At 40.6% G+C, this 22383-nt stretch overlaps 1 protein-coding gene across 1 annotated transcript in view; it reads left to right on the top strand.

The window, feature by feature from the left end:
• LOC121291504 (tyrosine-protein phosphatase non-receptor type 14-like) overlaps positions 1–22383 on the top strand; it is a 277947-nt gene that overhangs the window by 121677 nt on the left and 133887 nt on the right. Inside the window, exon 3 of the mRNA XM_041212793.1 lies at positions 21815–21984. Coding sequence (XP_041068727.1) covers positions 21815–21984 — 170 coding nt within the window. The remainder of the gene's footprint in view (positions 1–21814; positions 21985–22383) is intronic.

The raw sequence follows: 22383 nt of genomic DNA, 5'->3' as shown, positions 1-22383 counted from the left end.
TTGAATTACTTTCTACATTGTATCATTATTTTGTAGGCAAGCATAGCAGCCAATTTGTGTGTGCCACAAAGAGTAAAAGAATGAGTGATCAGTTGATTTAGTTGTAGTGGTGTTAATTCAGGGATGAATGTAGCCAGCAAACAGGGAAATTTCCCTGTTCTTCTTTGAACTGTGCTGTGGGGTGTTTTACATACATCTGGGCAGGCAGGCAGGATCTTGGTTTAATATATGGTCTGAAAGATGAAACTTCTGATAATGCAGCATCCCCCCCCCCCCCCCCCCCCCCCCCCCCCCACCCCCATCTTATACTAAAGTGTCCGCCTAATCTTCTGTTGAAGTCCAATTTGGGTTGAATCCACGACCATCTGAGTCACAGAAGGTAACAGTGTTGTACAGTTTCTCAAAGGAGGGCAGCTCGGACAGCAACTTCCACAGTTCTACATTTAAGTATGATTATGTGATTACTGGAAGTTGCTGTCTGGTCTAATCTTTAACTGGTGATGACCTGTTTAAAAAAAAAACGGTGAAATTAGTATCTTTATTGCAACAGTACTTCTTTGAATCCCATCACTTCTTCCCATGCCATTCCATCCCCATCGTCCACTTGACAACTCCCAGACTTCTCCCCCTCCCCTGTCTTATGCCATCTTCCCCTTCCCTCCCACCCTTGCCATTCCCTGGCCATGCTGACGCCCTGCCCCTCCTCCCAAGCTGTCTCTTGTTCTCTGCACCCCCCCCCCCACAATGACCCATCACCACCAAGAGCCCAGAAACGTCAGGATGCGGTAGGCAGCAGCAAGAGCCAGGGGCCAGAGCTCAGTAAATGACACTGGGGGAATAGTGAGGTAGGGAACCTAGGAAGCGACATGGAGCAGTGAGGACTAGGGCCAGTAAGTGAGGCCAGCGAACAGTGAGGGCCAATGGCCATTAAGGAAGGCTGGAGAGCAGCAGCAGGGGACAGGGACTGGTAAGCAAAGTCAAGAAGCAGCGAGGCTGGAGGCGGAGGCCAGGCAGCGAGACTGGGGACTAGGAACCATGCCCAGGGGCAATGAGGACCGGAGCCCAGTAACCGAGGTCCATGCTCTGAGAAAACGGCAGGGAGCTACTTGGGGACAACTCCCTGATGCATTCTTGCTGCTGGGCAGGTTTCCCAGGCATGGGCCAACATTCTGAGTGGCTGCCCATTCAATGGAGGCAGGCAGCCAATTGAAGCAATCAAAGTCCAAATTAGGGATGAATATTCATTGCTTGCCAGCATTTTCCCGGTGGCCAATTGGCCCCTGTTGCATGGAACAGCTGCCACCTCAATGGAGGCGGCCTTCCTGTGGCTGGAAGAGGGGCCATTGGTACCTGCGACTGCCCCGGCACCAAAGGGCACACCCATGGCCCAACCGCCCCTGCTAGAGAGGGTTTCTTTTCTGAACTGAGGGGGATGGCAGCAATGCCCCTTTGTCCTTCCAGCTGCTTCAGCAGTGCGCACCTCTCTCGGTGGGGTTACCCAGGCTCAAAAGCTGCTGGCCCGCTGTCATTAATTAGATGACGAGTTCTGAAGTGACCGATTAATAGGCTGCCTTCAGGAAAATAGCTGCCTTGATCTGGATCCTGGCAAGTGAGGTCTCAAGCCCAATTTAGTTCCAATGCAGGGTCTTGAAACCCGTGGTAAAGTCCTGCCCAGTGAATTCAAAGATGCTACTGAATAATTCCCATTGATTTCTGTAAAGCCAGTGTCAAGGTACCTAAAAAAAAACACTGCAATGCAGAGTGCCAAGGATAGTTCTTGTTTCCAACATGCTACTTTGCTATTTATAGATATGGTATTTTGTCTCTTCCATCCATTTCCATCATCACTGTTGTGTGCTGCTCTCTTCAGTCACAAAACTCCCTCCAGCATTTGCACTTGGAAGGATTAGATGTTCAAGGCTGGAGTTGCTTCAGGTATGATTCTGTGATCAACTAACAGTGATCAGGATTCATGTAGGAATGGTATGTCTGAAGCTTTTTCTTCTCTGCATGGTATTCTGTCCAGCTTTGTAGCAGAGTGCAAAAAGAGAAAGTCAAACTGACCGATACTCTTTAGGATGGAATTTCCTGTGGGTGAGTAATTGGGGAAAATACACCTGAAATTATGCCACTTACATTTCTATTTCATCAATGTCAATTTACTCTTAAATTTCCTGCCAATCCTAGTAGCATACACTGGAAGGTAATATTCAACATAAACAATTGAAGCCAGAGGAAAGCTTTGAAGTCGTACTGTATGTTTCATCTTTAAATAAGGAAAGTTTTAAACCATCCAGCCATCATTCTCTCACAGGCCTTCATGGAAGCTTATAATTTTTTATATTTGATTCATACTGAAGTCACAAAAATGCATTCAAAGAAGTAGAAAATACAGTGCAGGCCTCAGTGAGAATTAATTTAAAAAACAAATTGGCTTAAAAATAATTCACTGTGTAATACCAGAAAAATGACTTTGTTGTTTGCTGTGTTTAAAATTCTGGAGTTAATTCTACATTTTTGTTGAACCAGCACTGTTGGAAGAAATTCACAGGTACAGCTCTTAACATGGGGGTGAAACTATTATACTGAACTGAGATGAGGTCAGGCATAGATGGCTGCAAATCATGGAGGAAAAATTAGAGTAAAATGCAATTACGTGTGTGATGCACTTGTGCCTCAGTTTTATTGCTAATTTAAACCGAATATTCCCCACCCAGCTGTATTCTCTGGGGGGAAATTACTTAGGAAATTCCAGTCTTTAATATTAAATACCTTAAGTCGCTAGGCCTCATCCTCACTATGAGGTGGAAGATAAGAATTGCTAGATTAAACAGGCCATGGTCCATCTTGTTTGCTTTCTACCATCCATGATAAAACAATATGGTTGGTAATTGTATGCTAAACTCTACCACAGTTGTTGCACTGTAGTCCCATATCACGTCCTATTTCTTATGTTCTTATCAGTGTTAATTGTTTTTGTCCAATGGCCATTTGTGTTTTTTGCATGAAATGTATGATTTATTTCTATCTGTATCTTTTAAGAAACTCCAAATGCTAATCGCCAGGCCTTCTCTTTAATGTGTTGGCTCATAGGCTTTATCCATAGAGTTAAATTCAGTATAAGTTCCAGAAGTCTTTCACTGCCAACAGTTATTAGTGCCAAGTTTACAAGCCAACTGACATTGATACTATTTGCTTTGGTTTGGGTAGCATTTTTTTTTTTGTACAACATACAGGGGAAAAATATTACATTCAAGTTGGTCTGCTGTATACTGCACTGATATAATTAGTTTGAGTTTGCTATATTTAAAGAAATAGCATAGTAAATCCTAAGAATGGTGGGAGTTTCCAGTATTTTCATTGAGAACTGTTTATGATCCCATTTGGATCGTGTTGACAGTTTAATAGGTGAAAAGTGACATTAAAACTCCCACATCCAACTTCAGTCTTCTCTCTTCCCACCCTGGCAACCCAACAGAATACCTGAGGTAAAAACAAAAAAACTGCGGATGCTGGAAATCCAAAACAAAAACAGAATTACCTGGAAAAACTCAGCAGGTCTGGCAGCATCGGCGGAGAAGAAAAGAGTTGACGTTTCGAGTCCTCATGACCCTTCAACAGAACTATGCTAAAGCCATGCTAAAATGAAAGTTCTGTCGAAGGGTCATGAGGACTCGAAACGTCAACTCTTTTCTTCTCCGCCGATGCTGCCAGACCTGCTGAGTTTTTCCAGAATACCTGAGGTACCTAGTAGTAATTATTAGGCAATCAATAGAGTCACATGATGTTCATAAACCTATCTTGCTGCTTATGACTATCATTTCAACAGTATGATGAGATTAATGCTTGGAGATTACCACCATGTATTTTAGTCAATATAAAAATGTAGACTTTGAACTTGATGGGCTAGTTTTAATTGGGTTCACTCATACTCTTTTGTTAATGATGTACAGTGATGGCCATCCAGTTGATGTGTGATTATGGAAGATTAGAATTGGAAGATATGTAGCTATAAACTTGAAGTGATTCATTCACAGTGATTGCCAAGAGATAACCTAAGTAGCATGTAATTTAATCCATGTCAGGAACTATTTTCAGCCTATAAACATTCTTGAGTTTCTCTGTGTTCCCCAAAGGAGTTGGTGAAAGTTTTCTTCACCAATTGCTTATTTATTGAGGCAAACATTGATTCTTTCCATGGGCCTTTAAATATTTAGCTGAATAAGCTAAACAGTTTCAGATTAATTGTCTTTTTTGCAGTGATATTAGAATGTAGTAATCGTTCTGTTTAGCTGTTATTTCCCTCATCTAATTGCATCTTGCAGCATTTGGACAAGATGCTGCAGGCAGGAGAGAAAGAGATGAGACTAGACCCCATTGTCATTGTCAGTGCAGCTCTCAGTTCTGATTATAGGTAGTATTATTAGCTGGGGTCGATATATGTGGAGATTGATGGATTGAAAAGTTCCTCCCGAGAAAAGACAAAGCACACATATAGGGTGGGATTTTCAGGCCCTGACACCAGTGGGCATTGTTGCTGGGGGAGGGAATTTGGAGAGCTGTTAAAAGTCAATGGCTCTCCAAATTTTTCTGGTCCGCCAGGGATGATGTCTGCCTGTGTTGGGGCCAGAAAATCCAGCCATAATTCTCCTTACAGCCAGATTATTGTTGGCTACTTGTAGCCTTCATAATTTAATGCCACTGTGGGATGAGAGTTTGCTTAACCTTGCTTTAACAGCATATTTAATGGTAATATTTCCATTAATTGTTTAATTTGAGTTTGTCATGTCAGCATGTATATTTTTTGCCAGTGCATAAAGTGCAACTCAGAATCTAGATATACCCCATTTGAAGCGTGTTCTAATGATGCATTTTCATTTTAGAACAAAAACAGAATTACCTGGAAAAACTCAGCAGGTCTGGCAGCATCGGCGGAGAAGAAAAGAGTTGACGTTTCGAGTCCTCATGACCCTTCGACAGAACTTTCATTTTAGCATGGCTTATAAGTTAGAGAATTTAACCAAACAGCAAAGCCACAATTTCATATTAGTGCAGTTACTGCGCATGCTCAGTATTTTTAAACATTTCCTGCTGCTTCATTCGCTACCTCTGCTGACCTCTTTGCTACTTTGCTCCTGACTCCCTCCCATCGCCGCTTCCCTCTTCTTCCCCTTGCAAATTCCCACTTGCTGCTTCTCTCTCCCAATCCCCTTGCTGCTTTCCACTCGCCCACTCATCGCCCCTCTTGCTGCCTCATTTGCTGCCCCTCTCCCAAGCCCTTGCTCTTTGGGAGAGGGGCGGCAAGAGGAAAGCAGTTTTTTTTGGGGGGGTGGTCAGGAGTGGGAAGTGGCGAGTGGGAGGGAATGACAGGGAGGGAGAAGGAAGTGGCAAGGTGTTGGGGTGGGGGCGAGTGGGAAGAGGCCAGGAGAGGGAAATGGCAGGAGGGAGAAGGAAGCAGCAAGCAGAATGAGGTCAGGAGAGGAGAAAGGGAAGTGGCAAGCTGTGGGGGTGGGGAGAGGGAAACGATGAGTAGGAAGGGGTGGGAGAAGAATCAATGAGTGAGAGGGATGGGAGTGGGAATTGGCGAGCAGGATGGAGCAAAGGGTTTGGGAGAGGGAAGCAGTGAATAGGAGAGAGCTGGGAGAAGGAAGCGGCAAGTGGGAGGGAGCAAGAGGAGCAGCAAATGGGTGGCAAGAAGTAAGAAAGTTTTTAGTAGTAAGTAAAAAGAGGATTTTTCGGCTGTTTGGTTTGAAGGCAGCCAATAGGTTTGCAATGAAAAAATTAAAGGTTAGGAATGTAACCCGCCCTTATTATCTGCTTTTTTTAAATGGAAAAATGATTTTCATTCAACATGTTTTCGTATAGCACACCGATTTTTATGTTGGAACATATTCGGAATGCTAAAAACAGCCCTATCCCCGTTTAGTGTTAAAGCATCTGCTGAGAGACTAAGATAATATTGTTAACCAAAATCGATGATAGTATCAAATAGAGAATACTTGCAGTTATACATAATTGAAAATAATTTGTGTTTAAAAAGCACTTGCATTGTCAAGATTCCCATTCTCAACTTGGTCATCTTTAGTGAAGGGGACCCGCCCTTCTATCTTCATTACGTCTCTTGATCAATGAGAAACATTAGTGCTCTCTCTGGAGAAGAGATTAGTGTGGATACAATAAGTAATTTTTGACATAAAAGTTAAAATTGGAATGGGAGTGAAGCCAAGAATAGGCACTGAAAACAATCGTGTAAGTAACTTGGCAAGTTGCCGCCTTAAAAGCTTTGACCTCTACTTACTTAGGTGTTTGACGAATTTTCTGTGATGTTTATCAAAAGGAGCATGCATTCCCTTGAAGGAAAGATTACTGCAGTGATTTTGTCAGCATAACATGGGCATTGATAATATGAAAGGGAATTTCCTTCATCCATGTAACTTATGACTGACCTTATAATAGAGCTCTACTGTGCCTTTTTGAAAAAAGAAACAATTTACTCACCACATTGGCCGTCTTTTATGTGTTTTTATCCTGTGTCAAAGGTAAAATTTCAGTATTTTGTACCATGCAGTCTTTAAATAACTAAAGTTAAGAAAAATCTGACTTTTGTTCCCTTCCTTTCCCTTGACTGAGAATTGGTGATGTGAGACAAATTGCAGATTGTTTGATATATATGTTAGCTAAGATAAGAAAAGCTTTAATCTACATCAGAACTCAATTATATCTTGTTTGGTCAAAGTATTAATAGAAATCTGGACAAGGCAGAAACATTTGCTTGTCGAGATATTCTCACCACACTAAGCAGCTTCATTGTTCTGATTGGTTGACAGCTCATTCTTCCCGATTTGGATAAGTACTGAAATATTTTTCTTGTCTTTAGTTTGTGAAGTTTAACTTCATGAAGTCAACATAGGAATCGTGTCACTAGCATATGACAATGCAGCAGGGAGTTTACAAAATTGTTGCAGTTGTTTTAACCCCATGACAATTCATTTCAGTCTGAATGCAATTGTGTAACAACGTGGTGTTTGTTGCTTTTTGGTGAGGACAGGTGAGCATCCCACTCAATCTCAGTGTACCATACTATAAATGGAAGTTATCTGCTGGTTCATGGCATGTTAACCTACTCATGGCCACTTAGTTGGTTTTGGCTCACAGGAGACTGGAATTGATTATGAAAACTGCCTCACTTCCTGACGCCCATGCTTATGGTGAAGGCTTGAAATATAATGAACTTATTCCTGCAAACCTATGAGAATGATGGGCAGGAAGAGACCAGCTGGTCCACCAAGCCTGCCCCATGCACAGGATGTCTGGAGTGTGATGACAACATGCCTCCTAACCTCCCTGCAGAATGTAACCTCCTGGGAAAGGCAAAATAACAGAAAAGCCCAGGGCCAGGAATAGTCAGTTTGTACACTTTTAATTTGTCTCTACATTAGAGGTAACTTGCTTCTTCCTTCCTGCAGTGAATAGATCATTACAACAGTGGACAGGATTGTAACACCAGAATCACCAAAATAAAGAATATTTTTAATTTTATCCTGTAATTAAAATAGTTTTTTGAGCAGTTGGTTCCCAACCATTTTTAACAATGCTGGCTGAGAATTGCAGTTTAGCTGTTTAGAATTTAGAATGTTATAGAATTAGTCCAAATGCTATTGTAGCTCTTAAATTCTGCTCCAAATATTCACAATGCAGTACTGTAATTTTCACCAAAAGTAAAACAGCTTTTTATTCTTTCTGGGAAAACAATTCTAGTGGTCATGCTTCCCAGTGAATATCATCTTACAAGGGCAAAAAAAATGAAATTCATTACCTGGCACTCGTGGTATGAATGTTACTTACCTCTTGATATCGCAAGCCTGCATACCTAGGTCTTGGTGTGGGCTGGCATGTGTCACTTCATTATGCCTTTTTTAGGGAATCATAACAGGTTGTTTAGTTGGGAAGAAAGTTTGAGCAATAAATGAAATTAGATGTTCCATTGTATGTGCCCAGAGCTTTATTATTACATCTTTGATCATTGCAAATTTTCTAATCTCATTATTATTAAAGAGTGTTTTATTTTTGTTTTAGTGGGGAAGCCATTTAAAACCCCTTTTTTTAAGGGGTTGGCCAGTAGAGAGGAAAATTACAGCCCCATATGTTGTAATTGCAGCCCTCAGTAAATTGTGAAACATGTATCTCTTGCACCTGTGACAAGCATTAGTGAACTTTATAATTACTTTTTCTCTTGGTGCTAGCCCTAGACCTGTAATATTTCCTACATTTCCCTCACTCCCCAAACTATAGTTGTGTACTTATACTTTATTTATTATCTGCTAAAGTGAATCAATAACTTGCTATGTTTTCAGTAATATTTTTTCAATTGTTAAAGTCAAAACATTTACTTAAAAGGAAAAGGAAACGTAGGAATAGGCATTTTATGCTCATTGACAGATTATTGTTGGTGCGGTTTTAAAAAAGGCAACTTGTCTGTTGAAAGTAGGTCTCTGCATGTCACCATTTCATTTGGTGACAGAGTTGTGATGACATCTTTAAAGGAAAGTAAGCTTTGAATTTTTTATGCCATAGGTGTTAAAGCCACATTGGTAACAGTTTCAGCATTTTTCTCTTGTCTCCTCTTGTCTCTTCTGCCTTCATGTTCCATCAGTCTGTCAGTGAATTAACTGGCAGCGACCTTAAGATTGCCGATCTACTTTTCAGCATCAAAATCCAGGAGCAGGCTTTTCTTCAAATCCTGAGCACCCCCAGAAGTTTATTTGAAGGGTTAAATTTTTGCCTGGACCCATACTATATATTTACTATATAGAGAGAAGCATTGGGTAATATCATAAATTGCCTGTGAAGTCAGTTAGCTTAGATGGCTAGCATGTGATTAGTGACACCAATGGCACTGGCTCAATCCCCATGCCTGCCTCCTTGCCTTGCCTGACACTTGCAGACTGGTGAGCCAATATATAACCAATTGTGTCTCCATGGTCCTTTTGTGAACTATGGCTAATTACTTACCTAACCCTGCTTCCAACATGCTTAAAGTGTATGTTTGCTGTACCTTCACACTCCATGCAATGCTGTGCAACAGATACAAGTCGTAACATGCAACTAATTCAGCTTCTCTTGAGAAAATGTAAGCAACTTGTCTGAAATGATACTAATTAATCATTTGAAAGCTTTGCTGGATCATGGGCAGAGATTGCACAGGTTCTTTCCATGTCGACAACCTATTATCACCACATTTCTGTCTGAAGTTGACCTCAATGTTAATGTATTGGACAACCTGTCACTGTAATAAAAATATAATTTCAAATTGCTCTTTAAACCAATGCCACAAACTTCTTTCTTTTATGGTTGAAACCTCTGCTTTGAAGTAAATTGGTCAGTTCAAACGTGGTCTATTTCATTTGAACATGTATTCCTGAAAGAACTTTGGGGAAGGAAGGATAGCACAAAGTTTCTGGGTGTTTACAGCTGCTTAAATTGTTACTATAGTGATGGTGTCTATGTGACATCCTCTACAGTGCTGGCACAGTGTCTCAGCAATTTCAAAATATAGTTGTTACACAACTGTTCTATATGTGGATTGACGCCTTATGAATTACCATCTTTTATATTTAAAATATAGCTAAAAGCACCTCCTGATTCACTTTTTAAACTAATTTTCTTGTTTGGATTTTCCTACGCTTTCTCATCCTGGTACCTCGCTCAAGTGATAATTCTTTGTTATCTTAGACCAGGAGTTTCAAAAAGGGTAAGCTGCAGTTCAGACTACAAAGCCATTTTAACTGGTATTAGAGTGTAGTGTGCAGTGGGAAGAATGTTTTCATAAGCAGAGACCGAGAAGGAAGGGGAGTAACGGAGAGAAGTGAGAAGAGTTTCAAAAGGCAGAGTAGTGAGGAGAGAAGAGCAAACACAAAAGTATACAGAGTAACATGAATAGAAAAGGGAGAACAATAGAGAAAAAAGGGCTTCATCACAGTCACAATGGAGAGAAAAAGATATGGGAACGGTGACAGTCTCAGATGATAATGTTGATGAGTTTTAAAATAAACAGAATTAAGGTAATATCTTACCTATCTTAGCTTGGTCTGGTGAATCTTGTGAATAAAGAAGAACCAATGGCGTTGATGATGAGTGTTATAGGGGACAGTAGCATCACTTAAGCCTAATCTTGTTTTTGTCCAATATTTTACACAAGCAAATTTCCCAGCAGAGAAACACTGGCTGTTTATTTGTTTTCCCTTTACACAGCCTCGGAATGTTCTGGCCAATTGCAACATTATAATCATTGCCCCAACCAACTCAGCAGAGAAATAGAATTGAATTCGAAGCCTTCCAAGTCTGTGATGCAGCACCTGGCCAATTGAGACATTTACTCAGTAAGCTATTATTCAATTAATATCCCAGCTAATGATTCACAGATGTCAAATTCCAACCTTCATATGGAAAACACATGTTTGGTGAACAGAGCTAGCTGGAGCATGCATCAGTAAGGGTATAGGTAAAGCAAATGTTTTGGAAATGAGAAATTTGGACCTTCAAAGATGTTTGATAAGTGCGATGTAAACAATTGCTAATCAAGACTGACATTTCAGTGGAGTACAGAGGGAGCACTGCACTGTTAGAGGTGCCGTCTTTCAGATGAGACGTTAAACTGAGGCCTTTCTGCCTGCTTAAGTGAATATAAAAGATCCCATGAACTATTTTGAAGAGGAGCAGTGGAGTTTTCCATGGTGTCCCAACCAATCTTTATTCCTCAATTAACATCACTATCCATTATCACCTTGCTGTTTGTGGGAGTTTGCTGAGTGCAAATTGGCTGCCATGTGACCAAACTTCAAAAAGGTAGGCTGCAAAACACTTTGAGATGTCTGGCGGTCATGAAAAGGGCTACATAATTGCAATTCTTCCTTTTTCTATGGTATAAGACCTACAGTATCAAAGATGAAGTGGTGGATGGTGTAGGTGGATTGTTAAAGTATGGAGAGTAGGATTAAATGTTTGTTTCTTCAATTGGTAGGTAGTGATATGCCTGAGGGATCTGCGTTGGACCATATCCTGCCCTCCATACCTTATGTTTTGCATGTAGCCTGCATCCGTCACACTTCAAATGTCACACATCAAAGTGATCCTGATAGCCTGGCCTCTGCCCAAGGGCAGGATCCAGGGATTTACAAGCAGTTTCCTTTAATTGACTGCAGCACGATGCTCATTTGAGGCACTTCTCTGTATAGGACACCTGAGCATTGGCTTTATGCAAGTTAAGTTGAAAACATTGCTGTATCTTGAGTTTAAATCTTCCAGACAGGCTGCAGACCTTGGTCTGTCAGTATTGTTGCAGGAAATTAGCTCGTACATGAATGATTTTCATATGGGCATAGAAAGAATAGTATCAACATTTGCTGAAGGTCCAATTTGCTGAAAATGGCAAACTGCGGAAGGATGTGCAAGATTGCGTGAAGACCTGGCAGAGGAGTAGGCAGTTATATAGCAAATACAATTCAAGGTAGATAAATGTAAAATGGTCCATTTTGGGGATAAAGAATGGAAATATACCATTGATTAAACATTCTTCCACTACACTGAGAATTTCTAGTACACTGATCTTTTTAAAAGCAGGATTATAGCTGGAAAAAGATTATGAAGAAGGAAAATGAGAAACTGAAAATACAAAAGATACATAATGAGGTTTCACAGTGTATACTCTTTATCAGAACTGAAGTCCTGAAAGATAAAAATTGTATGGTAGAGCTTTAAGAGAAAGGAAGTTAAAAATAAATATGGCATATATAAATTCTACAGCAAGATGTATTTATAGATGTATTTGTGTAAGTAAAGACATTTTTTCAAAAGAATTAAATAAAAGCTCGAAAGTATTTTGTAAATAAGTGGTGGAATATAACTATTAGAATGTTACTTTTGTGAGTATTAGTTTCTCTGTTTTCATTGTGCGAGAGAAATGCACATAGCAAGGGTAAGTTGGGAAATAATGTAAGTGTAATGGGGAGGTAGGAAACTTTAAGGGAAGAAACAATTGAACTCTGGAGAAGATGATGCTAATGAGCAGAGGAAGGAGGTTATGGCAATTGGGGGTACAAGGTCATTGATCAGAAGTGTAGTAAAGTTTTAGCAGGAAAAGGGCTGCAGAGAACTTTGCTGGTGCGTTCTGTGCAAAGTTGATACTGGGATGAGCTGTAAGTGTGAAAGGTGAAGCTTTGACTGTTACGATGAGAATGGTGGGCAAATAGGTAGTGAGAAAAGTTTAAAAATCATATATAGTTATAAACAATTGGGTGGGAATCTGGGAAGGTTTGATACCATGTCATGTGTCAGCTGTGGCTCAGTTGGTAGCAGTCTTGCATCTGAATCAGAAGGTTATGGATTCATTTCACTCTGAGGTGGAATTTGATGCCCCCCTCCTTGGCAAGTTTGGTGGCGGGGGGAATTTAATCCAGCAGGAGGGTGGTGGGTGGGTACCCTACCACCTTCCACCTCTACCCCAATTAAGTCTGGGGCAGGGAGGTTTGTGGACGGTTTTCCTACCCTGCCGCCAGTTGAGATCCTTAAATCTGCAGGTGGCAGGGGACTCGCCATGTGAGAAGCCCGAGAAGCAAAGCCTGTTGGAGTTGCTTGTGGAGGGCGGGGCGAGGCCCTCTTTCAAAGGCACTTCATGCCCGATCAAAGGACCTGGCATCGGGAAGGAGGCCTGTTCAGAGTCACCATCATGCCCTTGCTGCCAGGGCCCCACCCTATCCCTGCGAGTCTCCACCTCTCAATCCCCCTCCCATCACTCAAAATTGGCTTGGATCCCTCGGGAATCCTGGGCCTCAGATGGGTGCAATACCTACAGCGGTCACTAACTCACTTGTAGCACTGCCAAGCAATGAAGAACTGCCAACCTCTGGCCAGCAGCTCTTGGTTGGTCAGACTTCAACTCCCAGTAACCTTGATTCTGGAGAAGGTCCACCGCTGCCCAACATAATGCCTGATCAGCACTTTATGCAGCAGGCCTTCATGTAAAGAGATGATGTGGGGCTCTCGCCACATCTCCAGCTGGTGGGCGAAACTCCTATTATCTACATTAAATTCTACCCCAGGACTTGAGCACAAAAATCAGTGCAGTACTGAGGGAGTGTTGCTCTGTTGGAAGCCTCATCTTTCAGATGAGACCTTAACCTGACCTGTAAAGCGCTTTGGGATGTCCTGTCATTGCGTAAAGTGCTACATAAATGCAAGTCTTTTTTTTTCTTTTTAAAGGGCAGGAGTAGGATGAAACCGAGCAGAAGGATATTTTAAATCGCTAAAGGGGAGTCCTAAAATTCAAACAGCAAGAGCTGGAATTTTGTTCACCGCCAGAGCCGAAACTGAACTCCTCCGACTGGCTTGCTGGTTTCCTGGCTCCATCCCATCTCGAGGCCACTTTTGCCGAGGCAGGATTGGGACAGCAGGGCAACTTGTCCCTCATGTGGCAGGTAGCCAATCTGACTCAGTAAGAGCCTAATTGAGGCCAATGAAAGGAAGTAGACAAGAATTTTCTAGCCATCCTCCTGCACCAGTTGAGGCCAATTCTAGGTGCTGGAGCCAGGCACCAGGCGGCAGGGCAGTGATGGGGTCAGAGCTCCAGGCAAGCCTAGAGGCACTTGGAGGAACTTCCCCTCTTCCAACACCCACCACCCACACTCCCACAATGCTTGCCTGGCTGCTGCATTTATTCTTCGATCATAATTTTTCAAATGTTGGAGTGAGGTTGCCTCCATTTTGAAGCACCCTCTTGGTTACCTACTTAACATTATAGCCTTTTGCTCCTCTGGATTAGCCCTCCAGCTTTGACAGCCTGCCCACCATCCTTAATTGGAAGGAGAACCTGTCTCTCTGCCAATTAAGGGGGCACCCCTGTGAAAGTTCCACTGAATGAATGTTTCCCCTCAGGGTGGGGGTAGGACCTGGATACAGCCGCGACCTCAGTTTCCCACTCCCAGAAGGATACTAGTCCCAGCAGTGGGGGAAAAAAAAAATGTTTGACAGGTAGGAAGTAAAACACTTGAAACTGAATTAAAATTGAAACAGCAATTTGCATTTAAAAAGCACCTTTAGTGTAATAAAAAGTCTCATGGTGCTTCACAGTAGTATTAGCAGATATTAGGACAGGTGACCAAAAGATTAGTTAAAGAGGGAGGTTTTAAGAAGTGATTTAAAGGAGGAAATGAGGTCCATAAGTTTGGGGGGAGAATTCCAGAGCGCAGGGCCTAGGCAGCTGAAAGCACAGCAGCCAATAGTAGAGTGACATACACAAGGAGCCAGACCTGAAGGAACACAGATCTCAGAAGGTGTAGGATGGAGGAGGCTACAGTGATGAGGAGGGGGAGGGCTATAGTGGCAATTGAATGCAAGAATGAGAATGTTAACATTGAAGCGTTACTGGGGAACAGCTGTGCTTAGTGATTGGGACATGAAGAAAGTTAGCAGTTTTATATGAGCTCATATTTATAGAAGATGGGAATCCAATGAGCAGAGCATAGGAAAAATAGAGTCTGGATGTGGCAAGGGAATGGGTGAGGGTTTCAGAAGTAGGTGAGCTGAGGGAAGGGGCAGAGATGGAGGTGGAAGTAGGTAGTCACAGTGTTAGAGAGGATATAGGGTCAAACTCGGCTCAAGGTCATGTAGGGTGCCAAGCTTGCAAACAGTTTGGTTCAGCTCAAACAGTGGCCAGGGTGAGGGGTGGAGTCAGGTTGGGAAATAGGGGTTGAAGCTTTGGTTTTCTCCACAATTAATTGGAGGAAATTTCTCCCCATTTAAACGTCACACAAGTAGCATGACGCATCTAAGTAATTCAGTGTTGAAAGAGGTAATATTTGGAAAAAGAAATTCCATGCCATTTAGAAAAAAAAATCCAGATACTGGAAACAGAAACTCTGCCATTTTTTTAAAATCCCGATACTTGAAGCAATAAGTTTGGGGAAGTAGTAACTGGATTGACTCTAATAAACAAACACTAGGGTGAAAAATGAATATCAGCTGTAGTTTAAAAATGGAAATACTGAACCCAGGAGCTAAACAGAAACATTAGAACTTTGCTTGAAAACTTGAAACTCTGGCAGCAACATTAGAGAATGGGGAATGCAATTATCAAGAATTAGGTTAAGAAAATATAGAACAGGAGAAGGACAAAATCAAACAGCAGAAGTAAGAAAAAAAAAGATCAGGAGTGAGAAAAAAAATGTGAAGATGTGGACTTCCATTAATCTAACAGATTGGGGGGGGGGGGTCATAGCTGAAATACCCAATTTGCACATTAAAATGAAGCTCAAGCACTAGCCTCTGTACCCCAAGAATGCACTTAACAATACACAGGTGGGCTTTATTATCCACACACAGCTAAAAATTGGCCCAGCATAACATAAAATGCTTTACCTTTTTAAGTAGAATGACATTTATTATTTTCAACTGAGGCAAAATCTCAGGCTCATAATTTGCATCCTATTAAAATAAATAGTGAGGGCATAACTGTGCTACCTGTTGCTGCACTTAGATAATGGAGTAAGATTAAATTAAGAATTTTTGGAGAATGAGTAAGAAATACTTTAATGAATTGTTCAATAAATCACAGAAGGGAACATTTTGAATTGAGCAATATTTTGTTCACAATCAAGGCTCTGAGACAGTGTCCTAGCTTTACTTGGAATCAGGAAAACGAAGTCAAGATGGGCTTACTGATGCCATTTGTATCTTAAGGTAAATACATTCTGGAAAAACCAACATTTTTTCCCACACAGCCAACCTTTTGCCTGTACTTAACTGCCTAATGAAAAAGTACACTCATGCTGCATCAAAACTTCCACCAGTCGGTCCGGCACTGATTACTCGTATTTGACTGGTGGGAAAAGGAGCTGATTATTATATGACCTATAAAACTGATGCTTTTAACCATTCTTCCATAAGTGCAGGTAAACTACTGGCAGTGAGGAAAAAGTTGTATGCTAGTTACTGGCTTTGCCAGAGAGCTGATAGCCTTAATTTGCGTCTTAAATATGTTCCAGTAGTGGATTTAGTAAGCCTAATAGTGGATTTTGACAAAAGTAATTTCCAATGCCTTGAAGTATGGTGGATTTGCAATGCCCCATAAAATGAATTCACCAGATTTCTAGTGACTCACTTATGAGCTAATTGTATGTTTTCTAGTTGTTTGCGTGAGACAACTGACTATAAAACTGACATTTTATCATCATTATTTCCAACTATCTAGCCTGATTTTCATTGGGCAAGAAGTCGGGAAGAAATAGGGTCAATAGTTTTTGAGGAAGCATTTCTGAGCATGGCTGGGAAGGCTGATTAAAGAGCAATGATAATTTTTCTACCAGAGGCCTGAGGAGGTGGCAACAGGAAATGGGTGGGAAGAACTGGCAGCTGAAAGAGGAATGTTGTCAGCAAAGAAACAGGGCTGGTTTTTTGGACCAGTGAGGAAAGCTGGGTAAATCAGGGAGGGGGTGGTGTAGGACAGGAAGTTACAACACCAAACTGGCCTATCTCTAACTTGGCGGTTTCCTAAAAGGTGGAGCAGAGCCTAGCATAATAGGAGTGCTCAAAAGTCCTAATTCAATGTTTCTTTAAATTTTCACCATTGTTCATCTCTTACTGGAGGAGCAGGGCTGGAATTTTTTTTATTTAATCTATTTGACAGGTACTGTTTCCCTACTAGAAAAGGTTAAGTTAGCAAAGTGTTTTGTTCCCAGTTCCTCTTCCCAAGAAAAAAAGTGTAATAGTAAACAATTTGCAGTTAGAGGTGTCCATTACAAGAGTTTAAATTGCATTCCTTTGAGATACTCCACCCTTCTCACCCTGGGACAAAGCAAATATGCAGTGAATTATAGTCAGGCTATAATTTACCAGCTCCAGTTAAAGGTTAAAAAGCAAAATAGTGTGGATGGTAAAGATCTGAAACAAAAACGTTCAAGTGCTCAAAATACAAAGGAGGTCAGACAGCATTTGTGGAGGGAATAGAAAAGTTAGCATTTTAGGTTCAGAACCTGGTTCAACAAGAGTTTTTTATTTTAATCACAGTTAGAAATTCTAAGATTACAACAAACTTCTTAAATAAGTTTTAGAATCAACAAATTGTAGTTCACCATTACAAATTACATACCAGAATAAGAGGGTAAACAAGGGACGAATAAGAGGTGAGGAACTAATGGAACTCTGCCTATATTTCTTTGCAACTTCTTTGTGTCCTCACAACTTACATCCCACCTAGCTTTGTATTGTCAGCAAACCTTGATATATTCTTGGTCTCTCGTCTAAGTCATTAATACAGATTGTAAGTAGCTAAGGCCTCAGCACTGATCGGTATTATTTTGTTTTTAAGCCTTAAACTAAAGTTGGTAAATTATTGTCTGACTATAATTCACTGCATTTTTGCTTTTGAGCCAGGGTGGGGTATCTTTAAAAAAAAAATGTAATTTAAACTCTTGTAATGGGTCTGACAGCATCCGGACTCGAAACTTTAACTGTCTTCCTCTCCGCAAGGATGCTGTCAGACCTGCTGAGTTTTTCCAGCTATTTTTGTTTTTGTTTCAGATTTCCAGCATCTGCAGTATTTTGCTTTTATCTTGTAATGGGCAACCTCTAGCTGCTAATTATTTACCTTTGTTTACTCACAGGTTAAGTGAATGTGCAACAAGGTTGCAAATGTTGGGAAGTGTGAGATTATTCACTTTCGAAACAAGAATATTGTTTAAAAGGTGTGAAACTTTTAAATGTTCATGTTCAGAGTGACGTGGATATACTATTACATTGAACACAAAGTTAGCATGCAGGTACAGCAAGCAATTAGGAGGGGAAATGACATGTTGGCCTTTATTAGGGGATGAGAGTATGAGAATAAGGAAAACATGCCACAATTGTACAAGACCTTGGTGAGACCACATCTGGAGTACTGTGCTCAGTTTTGGTCTCCATAGTTAAGGAAGGATATATTTGCATTGAAGTCGGTACAGCAAAGTTTCATTAGGTTATTCCCTGGGATGAGACAGTTGCCCTATGATGAGAGATTGAGGAACTTGGGTCTGTACTCTCTCGAGTTTTGAAGAATGAAAGATGATCTAAGTGAAACATACAAGATTCTGAAGGGGCTTGACAGGGTAAATATTGAGAGATTCTTTGCCCCTGGCAGGTCAATCTAGAATACAGGGACATAATCGCAGGATAAGGGGCTGATAATTTGGGACTGAGATGAGGAGAAATGACTTCACTCAGAGTTGTGGGGTTGTGACAGCTCGGTTGTCGAATATATTTAAGGCTGAGATGGACAGATTTTCGATCTCTCGTAAATCATGGGAGAGGATTTTCTCCCTGTCGGGCGGGCTGGGCGTGGGCCCGCCCGGCATGATATGCACGCAGAAGCGCTCAGCAAAAGAGCGCAGAAATCCCCCTGAGGCAAGGAGCTGCCTCAGAGATTCATTTTAAGAATAAAACATTGCAAAAAAGAAAAAAATTACTCAGACATGTCTCCTCATGTGACAGTGTCACTCACATAAGCTGGGACATATTTATATATTTTAATAATTTTAATTTAATTTATAAAGCCTTCATGAAACCATATCCCGCTCGTGGATGAGGCTTCATGAGAAATGCAGAAGCCGTTTGGGCTCTTTGCCTGCCCGCCAACCTTTAAAATGTTGGACGGACAGCCCAGACAATCAGTTCAATTAGTTGATAAATGGCCTTAACAGGCCTTTGACAGTTCGGCGGGTGCGCAGCCAATTCCGGTGCACGTCCACTGAACTGAAGATTGGAATGATGTGCGGTGACATCAGGACGCACACCCAACGTCACCATGCATCAATTTATGTGTCGGCATGTGGGGGCTGCCCCCGCACGCCAACCAGAAGATTCTGCCCATGGGATATGGAGAGCTGGGGGGGTTGGGGGAAGAGTGGAATTGAGGCTGAAGATCAGCCCATGATCATATTGAATGACAGAGCAGGTCCATTCCTGCTTCTATTTCCAATGTTCATATGTTCTTACTATCTTAAGCCTTATTTCCAACTTGCCAATGAACAATAAACTATATATAGTTAATCGGAGTTTGAGGCTTTCCCACTAGAATAAGCAGGCACAGTGACTTGACAGCTAGATTTTCTAAATGTTAAAACTATTTAGCAGTTGTTTTTTTGGCTTAATTTTTAAAAATATTGTGTCCTCGAAGGAAAATCCAACATGTTGCTTGGTTCATGCACCCATACTTTTCAGCCGCCGTAGAGCTCAGTGGATTTTCCCATTTAAAAAAAAGTGTATACTGTAGATTGCCAGGAATAATCCTGATGGAAATGAAGTGAGAGTAATTATTTGAAAGCCTTTTGTTTTGTCTATTTGCCTATCAAATGACCACTTTGCCTTCCTTCCTCTTATGGAAACGATTTCTAGATTGGTCCTGGAATATAATTGAGGCCCAATGGGGATGAGGAGATGGGATTTAGAAAGAACTCTGCCTGTCTCTGTTCATCCTGCATATTTCCTGCAGAAAGGTGGACTGATTGTTTTGAAAATAAAGTTGCCAGGCACTCTTTACCTCAAAATAAAACAAGAATAATTAAGATAAAAGATTGGATTTGTGCTGGTCTGGTCTTTCTCCTTTTTATTTCTCTCTTACTCTTGGTAACATTTGCTCATACTGTGTCTCTTCCTGTTATCAGGAAAAGCTGGGTTTTTTTTTACATTAAAAAAACCGCTTTGTTTCAAGTGGACCGATTTTGGCAGAGCAGAGACAAATACGGAAGAGCAGTAGTGGAGCTACAGATTTAGCAGCCAAATACAGAACACAGCCCCTACAGTGCCACCACTTGGTCACTGGAGTGAAGACAAGATGCAGGGACTCAACAGTGGGGAAAGTTTGCCAACAGTATGAAGATCCGTGTTAATGTGGATTTAGGAATTTATAATAGGAAAAGGTTGTCACAGAAAAGTGGCAACAGGAAGTCAAGTCATGTAGACTGCAAGTGTATGTAGATTTTTTTTTTAAATACTTTTTTTTAATATTAATTTTTACTTCATTTATGTTTCTGCACCACCAGTGTTTAGCTTCAGAAGTTTTACTTCTGTGATTGAGTTGTTTACATTTGACTTGACATTGTCAGGAAGTGGTAACACTAACTCCTAATATGAAAGTAGTTCCATGTGCCTGTATTCATGCATAGCTCATTCCTGTAGAAAACAACAAAAAAACATAACTAGGAGATACTGTAGTGCAATTAAAGATGTTAAGTGATGACAGCCCCTTCTTTAACAGCAGAGAGACTGGGGATAGCCCTGTGTCCTTGACATAGTCTTGTAATGAGACAACCATCAAAATATTGATAAACTGTAGAATTGAAGCCCACCAAGATATAAGCCAACCTGAAAAAGTCTACAACAAAAACAAAAACACCTGGAAAAACTCAGCAGGTCCGGCAGCATCCATGGAGAGGAGCACAGTTAACATTTAGAGTCCGAATATCTCCTCCTTTCACTCGGTGTATAACTTTGCCCGATCACACCCCTGTGAATCACATTTTTTTCTATGTTAGTGGTGTTATATGATTGCAAATTGTTAGATTTGCTCTATTGGAAAAAAAACCACAAGTAGATAATGATGTTGATTTGTTAATTTTGGACAGTTAAATCAGGATTTCTGCTAGCTGAAAGTTTTTATTACTGAAAAGGATAGTTAAGATGATTCATGGGAGCCTGTTTCTTGGATTATGATTTCAAAACTGATTTCATTGCTCATTTTTAAAGTAGTAGCTTTTGTGTCATGAGTTTATTCATCAATTTGTTGTTTATTTTGTTACTCTGGCTTTATTTTGGCCATTTCAATGGCCTTTATATTGAAATCTATATCAAAATAAGCAGGCTTTGTTTTTTAAGATTACTGCTATTTTGCATTCTACTGTATCTCTGCCTTAGCTTCTAGTTTGTGTCTTATCCCTGCAAGTCACTGGTCTCTAGAACCGGAACTGCAAATTGAGGCTGCATGTACTTACAGTAAATTGAAATGCGATCACTCGTTTTTCTTTCCTGTGCAAAAAGAATGAAAACTTTTGATTAATATATCTTGGTGTGCAATTGTTCTTTCACCAGTGCAATTTGAAAACTTTTTTTTTAAAAGCTGAAGTAGTATTGTTGAACGTGACTCCGTCATTTTGACAGTGTCAGGATAACTTGGAGAGAGGAAGCTGCTCCTGTAATAATTTATTAAAGTTGCACTAGTTCTCCAGGTCACGCTGAATAATTAATCCACCTCTCAGCCAAATCCATATCAAGATTTGGCACAATGTGGAAACGTTTAAGAAGTATATGAAAATGCAGTAGGATGTTACAGGAATACCACAAAATTGTATTTATATTTTCTTTGAAATTCTGCTCAACAGTTCAATAACATGAGATAACTGAAAAGTTATACACTTCTGAAGGAAATCAGCTTATGTTTTTAGAATTGCCGATGTTTGAATAGCAAGGCATGAAGAATGAATCCCTTATTAGCCATGCATTGGAAATCATTGTTTCTTGGAGAGTAAAGGGAACCTTGAATACAATCTACTCTTAACAAAATCCCTTTAATGTTCCAAAGAATCATTTTCCAGTAAAAAAAAAATTCATCTTGTGTTCTTGCATATTTAATTCAAATTACAGTGTTAATACAAAGTCATTTTCTCACGAAACAGGATCAGGAATAAAACGTATGTTGTGAGGCACCTAATTTCCTGTTTATTGATACTTGGAGCTGTAGGAATATCAGAATGTACTTGCCTGTCAAATAACTCAGTTTTGTTTCTTTCTCCAGACACATTATTTTGGACTTTGGTTCCTCAGTAAGACTCAACAGGGACGATGGGTAGAGCTAGAAAAAGCTCTGAAAAAACAACTGGACAAATTTGCTAATGAGCCTCTCCTTTTCTTTGGAGTGATGTTCTACGTACCCAGTGTCTCAAAACTACAGCAAGAGGTCACAAGGTACAGAAAACCAGCAAACATTTTCTCATACTGTGTAGTAGATTGTCATGGAAATAGTCTTCAGAAAGAGAACTCTGATCTCCTTTCAAAATATTCGCTAGATGAGAATATACAATTGATGAGATAAAAAGAAAATGGTGGGAAAAGCAAAAGATTGGGATTTTGGGTCAAAATCTTTTCAGTTCTGTTGCAAAGTTACATCTGAAAAGAGCTTTTTCCCCCCTCATTTTTGAATGCTGAATGATTTGCTGTACATTTCAACCAACATCACCTGTATCTATTTCAATAGTACTGTTGCATACAGGATGTTGGACAAGAAAGAATGGGTATTGCGCAGCAAAGAGGTTAGGAAAAGAGGAATAAGTTGTGACATGAAGAGAAAGGTGTAGGCTATCATTG

The sequence above is a fragment of the Carcharodon carcharias genome, chromosome 2, assembly GCF_017639515.1.
Source record: "Carcharodon carcharias isolate sCarCar2 chromosome 2, sCarCar2.pri, whole genome shotgun sequence".
NCBI classification, from domain to species: Eukaryota; Metazoa; Chordata; class Chondrichthyes; order Lamniformes; family Lamnidae; genus Carcharodon; species Carcharodon carcharias.
The sequence above is the reverse complement of the archived record's forward strand: the minus strand, read 5'-3'. Positions and strand labels throughout refer to the sequence as shown.